We start from the raw sequence: 21,825 nt of genomic DNA, 5'->3' as shown, positions 1-21,825 counted from the left end.
TTCTTACCATTGAAAGACAGCATTTTCAATTAATTCAGAGCTTATCGCAATAATATACATAATTCATTCGATAAAGTGAATATTTTTAATTGAGATTATGAACTAGTCAAAGTTAGAATACCATTGGAAACCTGGATCATGGATGAGTACTGCTGAATAGTCTTATACTACAATGAAACATCTATCCAGTGCTTCCAGGTTTTCAATTGTGATCTAATATTGATTAGTTCATGATCACAATTTAAACTCAATAATCTCTATAACCCTATACTGACAAATATTTTTTTAGATTTTATATTTCATTACAAACTGGTTAAGTAAATATGCACATGTAAATTCCAAAATGACATTTACGCTAAAGTATAATAGCATCACTGTAACACAGTTAAATAATGTTAAATTGTCAATATTACCATTTATGTAATTATTAAATAATTTATAACTACTATTATCAAATTAGAAATGAAATCTAAACGGTTAGTTACAATGACTCATTAATAGAAAAGAAAACAACAATGTTAGTTACATAATAAAATTAACTCTTTCCTTTCTAATAATGAATGATAGTTGAATTAAAGAAGAATTTATTATAATCTTATTGTTTATATCATACATAAAGTAACCAAGATAATTTTCGATGGAATTTTTGTTTGTTTGTTGTTGTTGAAGAAGAAGAAATAATTCATTAAATCAGTATTCATACATACATATATTACAAAAAGTTTATATTTAAGTAGAATTATAATCTAAAGAAGATAATTTAGAATATTCATATTGAAGAATAACATATAAGAATAGAATGCACATCCCTAACACACAAAAACAACAACACGAAATGATTCTGTTATCATAGATTAGGTAATAATGAGAATGTTATATCTACAATATGAATGATTTAAATAAACATGGATGGCAGTTAGCAGTGAAACTCAGGATGTGCATTTTGGTTTTATTTGGAACTCTTCAACTGAATGTACCTACATCTCAGGGTTAATGGAAGTACATAAACCTTTTGAAGGTTCTTCACTCGAACACTACCAGTCGAGTCAAAGCTTATGGAGAACTGTCATCTGATTTTACAACCTCAAGTAGTGTCCGACAAGGCTTTCCACTGTCCTCATTTTTGTTTAACTTCATCATAGACCTACTACTCGAAATAACGCTCTCGTCGACTGAATTTTAAAGAATTGATCTCCTTCCAGAAGGTCCACTTATCTACTTGGAATACGCAGATGACATAGTCCTGTTTGATGAAGACGCTAATAAAATGCAGAGTCTTCTATAAGCACTGAGTAATAATGCAAGGATGTTTAGAATGCGCTTCTCCTCTTCCAAATGTAAATTGTTACTCCACGACTGGCCTGCATCAACACCTGAACCAAGGATAGGGAACGAAGTAGTCGAACGCGTCGACAGCTTCACTTATCTTGGGAGTCTGATCAGCCCTAATGGGTTAGTGTCTGACGAAATCCCAGCACAGATTCAAAAAGCTCGTTTGGCTTTTGCCAACTCACTTCACTTATTGCGAAGACGAGATATCCGTCTACCAATTAAGGGACGAGTATACTGTGCAACATTTCGTTCTGTTCTACTTGACGGCTGCAAAACGTGGCCATTAAGAGTAGAAGATACTCATAAGTTACTAGTATTTGACCACAGATGCCTCAGAAATATTGACGGCATCTGCTGGGATCACCGGGTAAGTAATAGTGAAGTTAGACACAGGGTATTAGGGAATGATGGTAAATCAGTTGAGGAGGTCATGAATCTTCATCGACTGAAATGGTTGGGCCACGTGTTACGTATGCCTGAAACCGATTACCACAGCGTGCAATGCTGACTAGTATTGGGGATGGTTGGAAGAGAGTTAGGGGCGGACAAATCAAAACGTGGCATCAGTGCTTGAAGTCACTAACTTCTAGTCCGTGCCATGTTGGTAGATGCAGACTACCTGGTCGGGGTTCGCGTGACTATTGTAATCAATGGTTGGAGACTCTGTGTGACATGGCTCAGAACCGATCACAATCGTGTAGGTGTATATACTCTTTATCTTCCCTTAAACCTTGAGATCAAAATCGCTTCATACCTGTCTTTCTTCCTGTACTATATCCTTATAAACAACCTTTTTTTTATAAATTACCACCACTAAATTTACTACTTCTATGAACTCGGTATTTATCTTGTTGTGGTAATGAGGTATGGCAACTTGGACCGATGCATATATGTGCCTGGTCCTACGTTATGACTGACTATGACGGGCGGTGTCCAAAATCTGATACTGATACACAGTGTGCTTGGCGCTAACCACCCAACAGACTACTCGAGTGAGCGAGAATGTGTACTGAGTGACCGAATAAAATGCCCCAATACTCATTTATATATACACCACTCTATTCTTAGTAAATTAACCCCTTTCTAGCCAATTAAATGCACTTGTCTTCTAGGTCACTTTTGATTGCCATCGATTGATCTTATCACTAGGTTACTTCTGATTGGCTCTCCATATCTATAAGCTGAGAAGGTAAAATAAAATTTAGTATTGTTTTCACGCACTGTTAATTTGATTTGTTTAGTCTAGTGGTTTTATTTCGTACGATAATTAAAATATCATTTTTTTTAGAATTTATTTTCATCAACAGTAATTTAACTAAACATTTTGTGTTGCAGTCTAATTAACAAACTATAGCGCTAGTAAGTTCACTCGAATGAAAGATACATACGTTATATCTAGTATAAAGTTGCCATTTTTAGTATCATGAACTTCGTCAGTATAAAAATAACTTCCAAAATACTAATAGGTAGTAATAAGATCTAGATTAATAGTGGAAGAATATTTGTAATCATAGTATGTCTTGTGGTTTGAAAACAACGATAAAGAGTATCATATCCTTCATCTTACCAAAAGTTCATAAATGATAATTACGGGAAAAGAATGTTACAAAATGATCTTATTTTCATACAGTTAAGAGATAGAAATATTTTCCATCGCATGAATTAGATAATTAAACATAATTCCATATATATACATATAAAAAACTGAGGAATACAGCTAAAAACATAATGCATGGTATTGTACTTTAATGCATACTTATTTACATGCAATTTCTAATGACACTTGGAATCCAAACAAGATAATATAGTCTTCTATGATAATGACCTCATAGATTAATAATAAGTTTTCCTTCAATATAGTATACAATCATAGAGTTAAATATGTAAGTAGAAGAATCTAAAAACTGGTTACACGAGGTTCCATTCTAAGAATTAATGATTTATTTAACCGCAGGAAAGACCACATCTAAATCTAGTTATCATTCATTTATTTAATTAATACCAAGAAGTATTTAATAATACATAGTAATGATGACATAACTTCAACCTAATAAGAAGAAATGTTACATATGAATTTCGTGACAAACATTTCTGGAATCTACAAGATGAATAATATTGACAAATTATACACAAAGAAAATGACTGAATTATATATTACTGTTGTCAGTATGAACTATTAATAGTTCAAGTGATAGTACAACTTACTATTTGATGAAAAAGTAAATTACTGTTAATAACAATATTGAATAATTTAGTTTAATTAATTAAGAGGTTTAGCTTAATGTAACAAGAAATAAACATTAAAACAACACTTACTAATTGATTAATGGAACGTTAACACGTTATTTATAAACTAAAGATTAGGTGAGAAGAACCCAACTGTTGACTGTATAATGGCAGTTAACAGGAACTTGTAGATTTGTTGTCTATATCTGTTATGTTTGGAATATACAGAATTAATTATGAAATGGCATTTCTTCACTGTTAAATATATTTATTATACATAAATCCTTAAAAATACTGTTCATCGAATATCAAACAAAAGTATTCATATGGAAATTACAACAATCAGTCCATACACATATTAAGCTCTTTAATTGTAGATTACATAGTTTGTATGGTGTCATTTTAGCTTCGTATAGTATGAAACGGAATAGCTTAGTTGATTTCCTAAGTACACAACTAAAATGTGAGTTATTTTATGCATTCTACATTACATGCTACAACCATACACCGACTCAAGCTTTCAGTTGTACCACGTTTATTATGAGAGTCCAATAAATTTATTAGACTGAGTAATTTAAAATAAGAGGTTAGATTTAATTTCTGTAACACCACAATATGTAATTTTAGCGCTGAAATCACTGAGTCACGTTCATATACGCATACAATAGTCCATTTACTTATTCAATATTAAAATTTCAAACATAAATAAAACGTAATTTGATGTCAAAAAAGAAGACCATACCATTTCTGTGTCAATACTACTAAACTAAAATGTATAAAAAATTAGACACACTTCAAATAAGATTACTGTTTATGAAGACACACTTTTTATCCATGACTAATGATTATATCCACTAAAAGTAGCTATAAATAGAAGGAATTTCTGAAAAAGCCTCTATGTAATCGTCAGGGCTTGAGATATAAGTGCATACTATTGAAGAATCCCAAATTACGATGGGACAACTATGTCAATGCAATCTGATTTTTAATACTCCCTATTCATCAGCTAATATCAATTTGTAATAAATAAATCATTTTTATATTAAGTTTAAAACTTTTTTTTGAAAAATGTGATCATAAAAAACGAAATATGTGCTAAACTTATATGTAATAAAATGAATACATACATTATACAAAGTAATAGGTAGGAAGTCTTTATAAGAGAAAAAGAGAATAAAAAAGAAAGTAACAGAGACAACAGCTGTATCTAAACAAATAATCAGGAATGAAAATAAAGTACATATATATCTATTATATGAGGAACTGCATCGGTAAACATTTTCGACTGTTCATTGATAATACTATTACATGAATTGAAAAGAAAAATGAGTAGAATTTCACTCATTTCCACTAAAACAATGTGATAAGACAATGCATTAAGTTGAACCAATCTACAAACATGAATAAAGACGAGATATATGAGGAGAAATTATTCCATTTTACTAAGGGAACTTTATACGATTTAACGAATGTGTGTGGTTGTACAATAGAAACAAAACCGATATATGTATATATACGATGTACAGATTCAGCAGTGAAGTTAATCTTCTCACACTCTTTTAATTTAACAGAAATATTAAAGAATAATGAAAAACTGGATAATTATCAAATCGAAAAAGTAAGTATATCAATATATTCTGAAGTGAATAAATCAATGAAATTCATGATATAGAAGGCAATGAAGTAGTAATAATTATAAGAATATGTTATAATTAATGATAAAATCCAAAAATAAATATTAATGTATATGTGTTCTAGGACGACGTCCCATAGGACCTTGGGGTTTTTGGAATATAAACTGTTTTTCTTCTTGTTTAGGATATAAAATATCCATTAAATATTGTGTAGTTAGTTCATCGATTTCATCAATTTCAAGCTAGATAGAAGGAAAATGAATTTTTTTATAAAAAAAACGCATTAATCATAAATAGTATAAAATAATGCACATTAGAAACATATAAAAAGTTGTTCAATTCAATATTATTCAGCCATGATGCTTCCCATTTCAATCTACAATTTGAAGGTAACCATGCGAAAAAAATATTAAAAATGCAATGGTACAACACCATAGTGCATGTTGAATATTGATTGAAAAGTTTTTGAAACAATAATTTAATACCAATAGGTAAACTATTAAATATCATTTGAGTACTTATAGTGTAATGGACACTACTCACAAGGATGTTTGTAAGTAGTGCATAGCGAAACGTGATGTCGAAGTTGCAACAGTTGTCAGACGGAGTGTAAAGTTTCAGTACATCGAAAGCACAACATCGCCGTAACACGTAGGGGCCAGACGAGAGAAGATGGTTCAGATCGCAGAACTCACCGGTAGATGCAAATGGAAGATAAAAGGCTATGTACATGTGTTGTGTAAATACTTTGTGACTTCTCACGATAAACGCACATTTCTCCTGCCTACTGTCTTGTTTTATAATAGCAATGAACTTCTTTCAAGTGGGGTGTAAACAAAAACATCTTAACTGTCTCCCTGTTGTTGAATCACCAAGTCGATAAAATGAAAGTTTGGAATATATTATGGAAAAATAATGATAAGTTAACAAGACAAAAACTATAAATCTCTATTAACCAATATGCTTGTAAAGTGATTTGTCTATAACAATCATTTGTATCAAGTGAAGCGATTGAAAAAAGCATGCAATAAATTAGAGGGATACTAAAGACAAACCAACTATTAGTGTAAATTATACTGAAAATATATTAGCGTTATGATCTCTGAGTAAAACGTTCAACATCGCTATAAACAACAACAAGTGTCTACTTCGTATATTTTGGTTGATTGAAGTTACTAAAGAGACAGGGATTTACACAGAGAAATAACGAACAATATTTTCAATTTCAATCAAATGGAGTATTTTTCCTTACTCTTTATCTTTCCATATAATCTGAACAAATCGATGCGATATTACGAATATACTCTTTTTTCCCCAGAAATCTGACAATATGTTTAACAAAGTGTCCCTGATAGTAGACTAATAAACTATTTAACCAGTTAATGAATCTATGAGGAGTAAATAGTAATAAATACCATCGACCAGATACACAATCAATATTTTATACATCCTGTAATTTGTGTTATTAAAGAAACCATAGATCAGTCAGTAAATAATCATCAAGATCTTAACATTATTGAAAAAAAACCATTGAATGTGGTATACAATACCAAACTGTTTCTTTAAATCCATCTGCGGTTGAGTAGTGATACATTTAAATAGGATAATTGTACGATAGCTATAAAGATTATATTTCTTATTCCTTCAAGAAGGGAACAATGTCATCATTATTGTGGTAAAGCAAAATGAAGAAATAAAAGGATACCCAAAATGATTTACTTCTTAATATTTATTTACAAATTTATTTTTATAAAACATACAGAAAATAAACGGTTTGAATAAAGTGGAGTTAATTTATCACTTTCTTGTAGTCCAGTTAACCAGGTTTAAACAAATTATGAAACAATATATTAAACCAACACTTAATTGGATCAGTTACATAAAATTAAATATTATTTTCAGAAGGGGTTTTGTGGAGATTTAGTATTTGCATAGTTGAAAGCATGAGTCAATTGAGGCGAGGTCGTGGATGCGCACTGCTGAGGAGTCCCACAATAGGACGGAACGGCCGTTTAGTGCTTCCAGGTTTTCCTTGGCGGTCTAGCTTTAATTGACTCATGCTTTCAACTATGTAAATATTATTCACAAATAACAACACCTATAGAATTATTTTGGTGTATAATGATTGCATGCGAACATTCTATCTAATGACTTCAGAAAATAATAGTTAGGAAAATTAGTAGAGTAAAAACCGAAAGTCTGTTTTGCATTAAAAGTAAAATTGACTCTTCAGTCCGTTACAACTCTCTTCGTTTTTCCTTTCTACCATTGTTCTTATAGTAACATCTGCTAAAGTTATGTGACATCTATGCATAGTAAACCATTCTACAGTAAATGATTCTTTTAATTCTTTTTAAAAAAGGAGAATATTTACAAGAGATAAATCGGGCAGATATGCTGATTTGAAACATCAATTATAGATGGGAATGCTAGGTAATAAAACAGAAAAATTAGGAAGTAATCATTTCAGGCTTAAATAAGTACAATACTAATATCTCTGTACAAATAAACACAAGAAGACGAGCGAAATGTATTCAGTTACCATGGAATCCAACTCAATAATCATATTTGCAATATAATTTTAAAAGTACACTTCTACATTTCCCACAGCTTCAATAACAGACAATAAATAAATATAGGTAGAAAAATGAGGAACATACAGACAAATACGGTATTAAAAAATTACATCTTGGTTTATTAATTTAAGTTATATGTAACACGCCCAAGTTGAGTAATACGAAAGAAAATAAACGATAAGACTCAGACATTCCATTTACAAGAAATTAATCTCAACTGTATTAGTTTCTACTTAAGGCAAAAGGTGGATAAGTACTTTTTAAATAGCGAATGATACTGTTAATTATGAATTCATATATTAAAAATATAGAATTCTAGAGCAAAGAAAGGTTAAATATTATTCATAAACCACACCCAATCTATTATATATATATATATATATATATAGAGAGAGAGAGAGAGAGAGAGAGATGTAAATCACTGGATACTGACTCAGTCGCCTAAAGATTAGGTGCTCACCAAAAGCTTTGAAGGTGCTGAGTTTGATTCTCGGTGGGGTCATGCATGTACACTAGTGAGAAGCCTCATGATAAGACGAAACAACATACTAGCGCTCCGTGGTTTTTAATAACTGTTTAATCAAGATGAGTCTGTGACGTAAAACGGTGGAAAATTTGGTACATAGTAGAAAGTAAGGTTAGGAGGTAAGAAATGTTAATATTAACACACTTTGTCAACCAGATTGATGGGACATAAACGTTCAGTAGTTGTTTTTATAACCAAGTTGGTTTGTATCGAAACCATTAGCAATACGACATTCAAGCGACAAAAAGCTAACCGTGTATGGACAAGGTACAAATAATAAAGTTTGTAAGTACTTTGAAGCTAAGTGATTAAAACTTTTAAAACCAATTAATGTTCTTAATATATTCGGTCCATCTCTAGTGATAGAATCCACAACGCAATATATTGATGGGATCTGATAAGGATCCACACGGTAAGTCAGTCACAGTCCTATAAACAAACGATGGGAAATTACAAGCACTTAACTAATTAACGATTTGCTTAAAAAAGTATTTAAGATGATGAAAGAAATGACAAGATATTATCAGTATGTTTGATATGAAAGTAAAGTGTGTTGGTCTATATCTCTTCAGAATTGATTCTGATATTCCTTAAAAATTAACTCTCAAATTATTAGGCAGAATACTGATTTGTCTTGCTCAAAAAACAAAACAATCGGTCATCTCATTCAGATGAAATCATTGACATGAGAAAAATTAAACAAGGTAAATCAAAGAAGACTTTGTTGAAGTCAGATTGGAAATAGATAATACATCAGTGAATTTTAATGATCATTAGTCTGATTCCAATTTAAAAAAATACTAATGCAAATAACTAGAGAATTTTTCGTTATAAGTGTTGAACAAAATAATTTTATTGCTTGGCATATGTATCTTATTAATATTGGTTTATGTAATGTTTCAGCCACTAGAATTTGTATGTTAGAAAGAAGCGATAAATGTTGGTTGGACAGAATATGATTTCTATTTCCAAAAAAAAATGAAATAAACAGTATGAACCAACTTTATTAAAATTAATTAACTTATTGAATGGGAAACCATACAATGACTAGAAGTAGAATGTTTAAAGAAAGTTCGATCGGTAAATTTAATGCGAGAAAAGCATGCTTCAAATAAAAAAAAAACGTGAAATATTCACATAATCACAAGCAAACGTAAAATATGAATTCTCAATTTCTTAACGAGTAAACTTACACACCTGCAAACGCTAAAATAATGATGAAGTATATAAATAAGGAAGAAAAGTCATAATTTAAAAGATAAAAATGAGATACATTTGCGCCTATTGAAGGACATCAACCAGTTTCTAACAAATAATTTTTGTAATTTTAATAATCACATCCAGAAAGTTTATACCTTCTTACAATTCTCGAACTAACAACTACTGACGTCACCAAACCATGGAACATCTCATTTTGCTCGACCTAATCTTACTTCAACTAGCATCATAAAATGAAGTAGATGCTGATATGACATGTATAACAAATGATCAAACTAACTTGAATTGTATGGTTCCGTACCCTAATTAATCGACTTATTTACACTGTCTAGCACATTATTCATAACTTTAAGATCAAATGCAACCATTGCTTTAAAAACGTATACTTGTATCTGGATTATTGACAGTAACTTTACGTGGTCTTGCAGGTTCAAGTAGAGCATTGAGTTTTAAAGCAAAAAGTCTCAGTTAACAGTGACCAGAACACTTTCGATTGAATCACTCTGTGAAAATACAGGACTATGAGATATGCGCTGTTGTCTACTTATATTCTATGACCAAACTTCCATTAACTCCAACCACGATGAGTCCTACTAAAAGCTAAATAATCTTGTTTAAGTCATTGAACACTAAGATGTGACTGCAAGGAGCTATTTTAAGCAACAGACAGACTGAATAAGCCAACACAACATTAAGATTTTGAACATTTTATTCCTGGAAACAAGTAAGGATAATTATTCGCTAAAACTACATTTTGAAGACTATTAATTTGTAGTGAGTACTAACTGGCCTATCACAATACCTAGTTTAACAATAGATAGTGAAAAAATTGAGTGTTCCGACTATTATATATGTTTTGGGGGTTCTATGAACTCAGATGCCACTGTCTATAGCCCTCTAGGGTTATTGATGATTCCAAGTTCAGATAAAAGAGATTTGAGCATAGGGTTTGTAACCTCATTATGTGAAAAAAGAACATTGCTACAAAATGCTAACCAGAGCAAAACATTTAACCCAATCTAACTCTGCCCTAAAAAGTGAAGAGTCATAATATGGAAGAGTTATGACGTCTAATGGTGAGAGCCAGAAGTTTCTGTACGCCACGAAGCCCATGCTCCTTTTAACGAACATAAAAAGAATTAGTTACATAGAATGTCTGACAAATTAAGGAGATTGAAAGGGGCATTCAAATAGCGATGTAAATTAGAAGATGGAACTTGACCATGTTTAGAATAATCAAAGCTTATCGGACAAAAACTGGGCAGGAAAAAATAAATTTAAGAGATATGTTGTTGTACTTTGGTAATGAACAACAGAATACTCCTTGCCCATACATATAAGGAGTTGTATAGATCCTGACCAAAGAAGAACAAAAAGTGCTTATTGGATGGGAAACCTAAGGCTTCAAGATGGTCAAAACATTCTTAAAAACAAAAAAAAATGAAGGAATCACGATGAATGTTATCTAGTGTCACGCACTTGTCAATGAAAGTAGAAAAGACCTGTTTTGTGAAGGGTTGCAAAATGTCCTAAAGAAATACAAAGGAAGAAACCTGAACATCCCGATAGTGGACCTGAACGCCAAGGTCGAGATGGACAACGCCGAGTATAAACTAATCACGGGCGACATGAAATTCAAGAAATGGACGAGAATGGCGAAAAATTGGTAGATCTAAATGCTTTCAACAACATGGTTATAGGTGACAGTATTTTCCTGCACCAATTCATACGTTACAAATAAAAGCCTTTTTAATACATCCAACTCGAGTAACTTGTCCATTTGCACGCCTTTCTCTGTTTTAACCTGCATATTGTTTGTCTAATAATCGCTACGCAATGTGATTCAACGCTGCATGTGGCCAAATAAGTGGGACATCAAGCTAATTGACTATAACATCTTAGTAGCAGACAGATGAACTAATCAACAGACCTCTCTACATTATTGTTTAGACTACCAATTATATACAAGTAAAACAGCCTATGTACTTAGGTGGAGAGTCGTTAGGAGTTTTATATAGAAACTTTTTCGAACAAAATAAATGTCAAAATTAAAGCTTTATGAATTCCTAAATTAAATTTTTATGGCAAAATAATATGCTAGATCTAACCAATGTAAATGAAAAGGTTAAAATTTGATTTAGCAAACTGTTGAGAAAGCACTAAGTTGAATATTTCTCGATGTGATTGGCTTAACTAACTTTCTGTAGATCACAAACTAACTGAAGTGAAGGACACTTACCCCTTTAAGACATATATTTGTGCATAATACAAACAAGCTTAAACTTGTGTTAATTTTTTATTTATTTTCATTCGCTGAAAATTCCCTTACACTAAGTCACGGAACGTAAGATACTTAATTTCCTACTAAATGGAATTTTACAATGATATAATCTCTATAATCAAGTCAAAGCATAGTAATGAAACTCATAAATAAAATAGTTTTTGCTGTTGTTGAACGACATTTATGTAGTAAACAGTTAAGCTCAACTATACCCTAGTTTTGCGAGGTATGTTAAGAAGTCATGTAGAAATTACTGTCAATAAACTTATAAGTTTGCTGGACGAAACGTTGGAATTATTTAAATTGCAATCGCTGAGATTATTTCAAATATAATTCTCACCTATAATGACTTCTCTATACTTGGCGCCCAGTTTTTGTCAAACTATCAGTTCTAATATTGAGGAATATTCGTATAAATATTCATTGTGATATAAACTATGAACAAATAAACTTTTAACTCCCTAATTTACTTTAAAATTTTACTAAAGAAGCATTTCACAGCATCTAAGAAATAATGTTAAAAGATTGAGTGTATAGAGCGACAGGATTTGTTTGAAGCGAAAAATTTGAAACATAATGTACACACACTTCCCCAAATGCCCTGGTATGGCCGAGAGTGGGGAGAACCCACTCTCCCTCTCGAAATGCTCTCACATGGCCAGCGAATATATAGCCTCTGCCAGGGAAGTCCTACTCACTGCCTTCTCGTGGCGGGGGTGTTGTTTACGAAAGTGAGAGGACGAAAAGCGAATGTCCGGCGCTTTAACCGGGTTGGTGGACACGGAGGGTCCACCTAGGGGAGTTGGAAAACCCTGATTCCAAACCAATGGTGCACATGGGCTCCAGTATCCTGATGGAACGAATGGCGAATGAACCTGCTGCTGGTCAACGGCTACCATGGGACTGCATCTCCTCACGATGCTCCACTGCCTTGTGGATCAGACCTTTCGTTCAAAGGCTCGGGGTGTGGCCCCCTAAGAAAACCACCTGCTTCAGTTCGGGCACCTGGGCAGTATCACAGCCCTCAAGCAAATCGGATGAGATTTGTATGGCGCATATGTATCTGGTGCTTCCTTGTACCAATATTTATGTGTTTAAATAAATAAAATAAAAAACTTTCACAAAATGCAAAATTTGTTAGCCTACTATGTTATTACTAGGGCGCTGTTCAGTACGTATGTAAATTCACATGGCATGAAGTGTAAAGTACATTGAAAAATATGGTTTCAGTTTCTAATCTTAAAATAAGCATTGCTAACCACACAAAAAGCAAGCTTTCTGATAACTAACTAGCACTACATTTTTTTTGTAATCTGAGGTTACGGTTTACTTACGAAATTAATACGCGTACCACGTGTGGAAGGTTAAAAGTTAAAAACTCCATTTACCCAAAATGTAAAATTCAATAACGGTAGATAAAATAAACTGAACTTAGTATTTAGTTGAGGTTAGTTACTGATCATAAACAGAGAAATCTGCATCATTTGAATGAACTGAAAATGAGATGGTAGGCGACATTTTGACAAAATGTAGGAATACGAGAAATTGCCTATTGACTATTTAGAAAGGGATGTTTGGATTTCGATGTTGGCACATTTCACAGCAGTGTTAACTAAAAAGTGGCAATATGTTTCAAAATTATCTAGCCACTTTCAAACGCAATTCAACTGGCCACCATGTGTCGAATAAGTCGGACTCTAAGAAATAAACCGTACTAATGTGTATTTATTTACTGTTACGTCCAAATGAAGAATAAATGAGTGATAACTTACAGGAATCATTTAAAAACTATTATATATATATAATAATTATTAAGTAACTAGATCATATGTATTTATATTTCTTTTATCATACGTTTTCATTTGACCTATTTCTATTGTTATACGATTTAGTGCTCTTAATTTATTCCCAATCTATTAGTTACAGTTCCCTATACTCACAGAAACTTTGGGCTTGATCTTGTATAATAATTATCTTTTATTCTATGGTGTGGTGCGTTCTGGTCTGCTTGTATATAAACCATATATTTCTGAAATATACGATTCATATAGCGGAGGCTGGTATTTGTGACACGGACTGAACGGGATGAGTTAGATGAGAAGCTAATATACAGAGGATCAATAAAGGATTCAAAGTCGACTCAAGGCCTCGACTGCTGGTTGATGTGTCCCTGCTTTAGCATAGGGATAGTCATAGAGGTCAGTATTCTGATTAGCGATGTCGTCATGTGGTAAATAGACAGTTAATTAAAATAAACAGACTTATAAATTACATAGTATATAGTCTGAAGTATAGCTATAGTTTATTGGTTTATGTCATTTTATATTTTGGGATAGCTTACAATTACTCTAAATTAAATGGCTGAAAGATCTCTTTTAATAAAAAACGAGATTTATGGGTTCTAGAAAGTTTGACCACTATCCCACAAAACAATCCTATATTGATAATCTACCCCTAACGAGACTGAAGAGAGAACACATGGGAATTCAGAAAAAGCTTGACATTCTATCCAAGAAGTTAAAATTGTGTCAGACGAAAAGTGAAAGTAATTGACCAGATAATAGAGGTCAGTGAGGTAGAATGAATTAAAAATTTACAAAGAACATCCATATTTGTTAGAACTAAAATTCATTAGATCCAGGTAATTTAAAGCCTTCCTAGTAGCAGTTGGCTTTCTGATAAGTCAAGGAAAGGCGTGTTCATATTCGCTTTAACTAAGCGTGATATTTTACGACATCAGCTTTATTCCCAAAGAGACATTTTAGTTAGTGTAACGTTAATCTTATATTATACAGTGTAAAGTCCATATAATATAACAATTGTGAACTTTCGTTTAGTGTGACAACAATGTACTTGTATTATACGGTATGAACTTTGTATTTGTTTTACAGTAACCCTATGTCTCTTTTTATTTATATGGTTACTAATATCATCAATAATGTATAAAATCAGTTTATAAATGAGCGTATTTGTCTAAAAGAAGTGCTTTGGAGAATTAATAAATCTTTATTTTCACCAGTCTTTTGTGTTCTTAGTCTGCATTGTGAGAATCACAGTGGTTCTCGATCATGTTTAAGTAGTAGGACCGCGGACACAAAGAAGGCGACACAAGCATAACAGTGGTGATAGGGTAAATTTATAAGTTTTACCAGTCAGACAGTGACATTATACTGATTACAGTAGATAGATAAAAGAACTTGTGTATGATTAGTGTTATATCTAAAGAAGTCAATGTGTGAGAAAATCGATTAGGCTGCTGGATAGCTCGAATAACATGCTTCTTTGATAAACGAATAGAAAAAGTTTTTGGTTTGCTCAGGTGTACAGACGTTACTACAAAATTTCAAGGAGAAATAAAGGTTTAAAATATGTAATAAACAGTATATGTAGTAAATAATTAAAATTATACCTTACTCTATGATCAAAGGTTATTTCAAATTCACGTTCCAACCGAGTTAGTAAAGCTGCCTTGCAACTAGAATACAACATTCGACTTTTTATTGGGCTTTGATTGCCAGAAATTGTATGAATAAAAACTGAAACAGAAAAGAAAATACAAAGTTTTCTGGGAAGAAAATTCATTATCAACAACTGCGAAAAATTGCAGCAGATAGGTCAATATATCCAAATAATAGCATCCTAAACTAATTCTACCTGGATCTCGACGGTATTGACCGAATTACCAGGCTGAAACCGCTTAGGATGCAATTATTGCCACTTATTGATTAAGAATAGGTTGTCGACTATCACATTCACAGCCGGACCTCTTGTTAGCGTAGTTCAAGTTATCCTTATCCAATTACAACTGCTAATTAAAATCTATGTTAATGGCGAATGAAAACTTGAGTATGATAAACTCAAAGTAGAATTTTTCGATTCACTCAAACCGACTGAAATGACTGTTCATTATGATATTTTGTCCAGTTGTGCTTACTTGCATTATATACTGATAGAAATAGTAATATGACATCATTTAGATCTGTACATTAATGTCTGACTGTATTTCAGACAGGATATCCAAATCTTAAAGTCCAGATACTTTAGCTAATACTATTTTCGGTATTCACTTATCAGCCCTATCAAGCACGTAACTTAAAAAAAGGTTGAAACAAGTACGTTTGATCGATAGTACAATGGTGTTATTTTGTGACATTTCGACTTTTAGAAAAAGAACAGGTGTGAGTCAGAAAATGTACCCGACCGTTGCTGCTACCTTGACGTGGTGATCAAGCGTGCCTATTGTGACAAACCAATCGGTCTATACTGGCTGGAACAATCGTTCCTCAAAGTCCTACCATGCCAGACAGGTTGGTTGAAGAGCAGTTAGACTAAAAGCAACAAACCCAAGGTCCGAAGGCAAGGTCGTACTGCTGACTGTACAGAGGTGTGACGACAGTAAGGTGTTTCTCTCAAACAACCGGCATAACAGCGATGCTGCCTTTCCACAAGGAGGGTGGGGTTAGAAAAGGTCGACCCTAGAAATGCACACCTCACCTTATCCCACGGATATCCATCTCGGGCGGTAAGGTCCCAACAAGTACGGAGCTAACATGAAAATTATTCACAAAAAGGTCGCGTGAAGAACCCTTCCACGGTGTGAGCAATAGGGAAGTGATAACTGCTCTCATACCTACAACAGCACTCAAGATCATTATATTCATAATCAATCTCCTTCTTCAGTTCCTATTATTCCTCACAACTCGACTTTCAACACTAAACTTCCTCTTTCGGCTTCCTCAAGTGTCACCATGGCCAATGATTCTAGTTAGCAAAACACTGTCCCAGATCTACTGAAACCTCGCTCCAAACTACACGTGTGAGCCTTCAACGAACGTACCCTGTATCAAATCGACTAAAACCTGGAAGTTGGTCTCAATCACTGATTGTCCTAATATATAAGAAAGGATCATAAACATTCTGTGACAACCATAGAGGGATTAGTTTGACTAATATAATATCTAAAATACTAGCCTCAATAATTATCGGACGTCTGAAACTCGTGAACTGCAAACAAGAGAAAATCAAGCTAACTCCAGACCTGATCGTGGCTGAATCGACCACATATTCACTATTTGTCAGGTTTCAGAACACAGACATGCTTATCGGCGTCTGACGATGATAGTTTTTCTTGACTTAAAAGCAGCATTTGACTGTGTAGACCGAGAGGTTATGTGGCAGTGTCTATCATCGAAAGGTGTACCTCAGAAGTACATAAACCTTGTGAAGGTTCTTCACTCGAACACTACCAGTCGAGTCAAAGCTTATGGAGAACTGTCATCTGATTTTACAACCTCAAGTAGTGTCCGACAAGGCTGTCCACTGTCCTCATTTTTGTTTAACTTCATCATAGACCTACTACTCGAAATAACGCTCTCGTCGACTGAATTTTAAAGAATTGATCTCCTTCCAGGAAGTCCACTTATCGACTTACAATACGCAGATGACATAGTCCTGTTTGATGAAGACGCTGACAAAATGCAGAGTCTTCTATAAGCACTGAGTAATAATGCAAGGATGTTTAAAATGCGCTTCTCCTCTTCCAAATGTAAATTGTTACTCCACGACTGGCCTGCATCAACACCTGAACTAAGGATAGGGAACGAAGTAGTCGAACGCGTCGACAACTTCACTTATCTTGGGAGTCTGATCAGCCCTAATGGGTTAGTGTCTGACGAAATCCCAGCACAGATTCAAAAAGCTCGTTTGGCTTTTGCCAACTCACTTCACTTATTGCGAAGACGAGATATCCGTCTATCAATTTTGGGACGAGTATACTGTGCAACATTTCGTTCTGTTCTACTTGACGGCTGCAAAACGTGGCCATTAAGAGTAGAAGATACTCATAAGTTACTAGTATTTGACCACAGATGCCTCAGAAATATTGACGGCATCTGCTGGGATCACCGGGTAAGTAATAGTGAAGTTAGACACAGGGTATTAGGGAATGATGGTAAATCAGTTGAGGAGGTCATGAATCTTCATCGACTGAAATGGTTGGGCCACGTGTTACGTATGCCTGAAACCGATTACCACAGCGTGCAATGCTGACTAGTATTGGGGATGGTTGGAAGAGAGTTAGGGGCGGACAAATCAAAACGTGGCATCAGTGCTTGAAGTCACTAACTTCTAGTCCGTGCCATGTTGGTAGATGCAGACTACCTGGTCGGGGTTCGCGTGACTATTGTAATCAATGGTTGGAGACTCTGTGTGACATGGCTCAGAACCGATCACAATCGTGTAGGTGTATATACTCTTTATCTTCCCTTAAACCTTGAGATCAAAATCGCTTCATACCTGTCTTTCTTCCTGTACTATATCCTTATAAACAACCTCTTTTTTATAAATTACCACCACTAAATTTACTACTTCTATGAACTCGGTATTTATCTTGTTGTGCTAATGAGGTATGGCAACTTGGACCGATACATATATGTGCCTGGTCCTACGCTGTAGCTGAGTGACTGACAGAAAATTAAAAAAATGAGAAACGGTAATGGATATTCAGGAGACCAGTATCATAGATGCTTCATTAGATAAGAGTGGATACAGTATTTTTGAATACCTTGACAAAAGCAACGTTAATGAAAAATTCCTAAAGGAGTTCCGAAAAAGTGCTTACTGAAATTCATGATAAACTTACACGTAGCAGAATGTTCTTCACCTTTAAACATATGACGGAAACGAAAAAGATGATAACGACCTTCTTTTTCTGGACAAATTTCTGCTATTTGTTTTGGCGTAATATGTTCACGAGTCCCACAAACTTTGATAGTTTCACTAAGAATATCACACTTCTGGCAAAAATTACAAACGATAGGTTACGCAACAAAATGACAAGTCGTCAGACTACTTTTTACAGAACTTCAAAGCTACTACTATTATAACACCTCTAAAACACTTAAGTTCCTTTACGTTTAATTTTATCAAGCCCTTTGACTAACTGAATAATGTTATTCGAATAGCAACAATTCGTGTCTTGATTTTATTATTATTATGTCTCCATGAACATGTATGCTTAATCACATGTGACAGCCTATACACATCCTTATCCCTAGCCCAAGTATTAGTTTCTTAAATCGCTGGATAAATTATTCACTTTCGCATATTATATATATATATATATATACTTGGATCTTATTAACTTATTCGGCTTTTTATACGATTCCTTATTCGACACTTAATCCGCCCCTGTATTTGCTCGCTGTTATTAGCGTTTTCGCTCGATTTCGTTTGGCATACTTGTGGTTTATTGATCTGTGCTACTCAACAACAAACTGTGGTCGGTACTTCGTGTTGCCTTCTGAAATATACTAACCGTTGAGATTTATTTATTAATGGTTATCAGGACGTTTAGTGTACGGAACGTTGGGAATTATCTCGGAGATAATCCACTAAACCATAATAGGTTAAGGCTTATGTATTACGTATCAACATTTCATTTTACCCATGAAGATTACATTTGAATTTAGAAGCAGACCTAAAGGTATAGGTACTGTGAACAACCAAAATGAATTTTATCTCTTCTTGCCAAACTAGATTGTTTGTTTAGCCTTTTTTAAACGTCATTGATACTACTCATATCCCAACTTAACTAGTTAATTTAGATCGATACTTACCTGTTCCACACCCTATGTTGATTATAACTGATAATTTAGAGGGTTAGTGACCTAACTGATGTGGCTGGTAAATGAGCTCTTCAAAACGCATCACTGTTGCTTCAAATTACAAGTAGAATGGTATGAATTTTTACTAAAATGCAATACAGTATAGACAAACCGTTGTTGGTCTTTTATACGCGTAGGAACTTATGTTATTAGGACTTTATCTTACTCCTCAAATTTTTGGCCATATATTTCTATTAGCCGGGAGAGATCATCTCGTTTCTGCTTCTTAAATGCATGAGAAATTATAAAACTAAATATCATCAAACATACAGAACGGAACTTTACAATGATTCCAATAGTCAAAATGAAACCTCTGTCAACTCAGTGACTAGCCAAACACAAACTATTTTACTTTTTACGGAAGTGTAATTGCCTGAATATTCGTCCGAAGCATTTCTAATCCGCTAATTACAATAGAAGTCATCAGAATGTACTACCTACATGTCGTGAATTGAGAGATGATACAACGAAAACGCCACATCATCAATTATACTAGAGTACACTTCTCTTAAAATAACAGATCATATTTATTAGCATAGCTTAAAACCAGCAACTAGACAAAATGACTTCAATAAGCAATTTAACATACAAAATAGAGGGTTTTAAAGTCTTACTTATGGCATACACTAATTGATAAAAAGGTTACATACCGAATCCATTCTATTTGTTGAGAACCAACGAATGGGTTCTTAATGCAAATCCTAGTACGCAATACCTCAGTTGAAATAGAGATGGTCATGTGATATATTATGACTGATTACATGCCAAGTAGATAACATGTGCATACACGGAACGGTTCATGTAACTTTAATTGTTCCTGTTTTCCCAAGTATCACTCCTAAACTAACGTTTTTCACCACAAAGTACAAATTACGTAATGCATACCATAGGTTAAGTATGTCATAATTTCGTTTCAATGTTTAAAATCCCAACTAAAATGTAGATCAATCTTAACTATCTTAACACATTTTATGCATTGACCAAACTTACTAATTGGACGTAATCACACTTTCCCGAACTAAAATTCTTCAACTCGGAGCGAGAATCAGGACTAAGCGCGAATGAAACACCACCGATTGTTTGATAGTTGGAATGCAGCCCAGTTGTCACCTTTAGGTAAATGAGTAATATTTCGACATACTTCTCCTGCGTGGATGCCAGCCACCTCAACTTCAGCTGCAGTATAAGGTCCAGGGGCAGTTTTACTTTCCATAATTCTTTTATACGCCCTTAAATTCATTTCACCCTTAAAATATAAGCAAGAATTACAGAACTTACTACACAGTTTATTGTTATATCATCCTTGATCAGGTTATCTCCAAACTGCTTAAGAACCGTTGCCTTGGTGGCTGCATATATCGTTTTTAGACGCACCTAAAGAATTGTTGCAGTGATATTAATACATTATTCAAACCAAGACCTACGTCAGAACTTTCAGGAACATAACATATAAAAATCCAGTCGTTTCCGAAGGAGTTGACAGAATCCAGACGATAAAACACATAGCACGGAGAGCTGGCATCTAAAAGCTTCCCCATCACAACATCAAAATCATCTTCCCAAGAGCCTTTAGACGGTATTTTCATAAGTAAAACTATTTTTTCCTTATCTATAATGAGCTTCAAAGCTCTATACGACAGGCTTTTACAGTCTGCTAATTTAGATGCTTCATATGGGTCAGCTAAAAATAAATAAAATAATTAACAAAATATAATTACCGTGTATTCCGCTTTGGAGAGTCATTTGTACTGCCGCCTTCGAAATAAACAGTTGAATAAAATTCAAACTTCAAGCTTTGTGGGAGAAACAGTGAACTATTCGTTCTGTCGGTACTGTAGTTAGTTTTTCGTAAAAAGTTTTTAGTCATATTAAGGCATGAACCTTGCCACCGTGTTTGAGGAATCTGAAAGAATAAGCTTAATCTCAGTGGAAGATTTGGTACACTATATTGTGACTATCTCAAAAGCATGCAAATGGAAAGTGTGGATTTCGTTCCAACAATGTTCGACTATCGACCTTCAAGAAGTGTCTTGGCATCACTCTTCTACCTATCTAACAAGAAGTGGTCACACCTCACTTAATCTCTATAATATATGCCTTCGGTTATATTTGAGAAAGTAACAAATCCCTCCATACCACAATAAAATCATTCTAAACTGTCAGACTAGCCTACCTGAACCTGTGAAAAAGTTATACAATTCCTGAAGAGCAGGAGTCATCTTTGGAAAATATTCTCAAAAACTAGACATGATGTGTTGAGGCTCATGTACAGAACTATATACATCACGACCACCACTCGATCTTTTATTTTACATAGTAAAAATCCGATGATTCACCCAGTGCCAAATCATTCTAACACATGGTTTGA

At 33.7% G+C, this 21,825-nt stretch overlaps 1 protein-coding gene across 1 annotated transcript; it reads right to left on the bottom strand.

Moving 5' to 3' along the window:
* Positions 1 to 5,296: 5,296 nt before the first annotated feature.
* On the bottom strand, positions 5,297 to 20,670 carry Smp_160580 (putative twinfilin; the record flags this gene model as incomplete). Its single annotated transcript, XM_018799172.1, has 5 exons — positions 5,297 to 5,434; positions 15,208 to 15,329; positions 18,434 to 18,587; positions 20,448 to 20,567; positions 20,629 to 20,670. 5 exons carry the CDS (start codon positions 20,668 to 20,670, stop codon positions 5,297 to 5,299), a joined length of 576 nt encoding a protein of 191 aa, XP_018650987.1.
* Positions 20,671 to 21,825: the final 1,155 nt, after the last annotated feature.

This window comes from Schistosoma mansoni, chromosome 3 (assembly GCF_000237925.1).
Source record: "Schistosoma mansoni strain Puerto Rico chromosome 3, complete genome".
Taxonomy (NCBI): Eukaryota; Metazoa; Platyhelminthes; class Trematoda; order Strigeidida; family Schistosomatidae; genus Schistosoma; species Schistosoma mansoni.
This window is presented reverse-complemented; position numbering and strand designations above follow the sequence as displayed.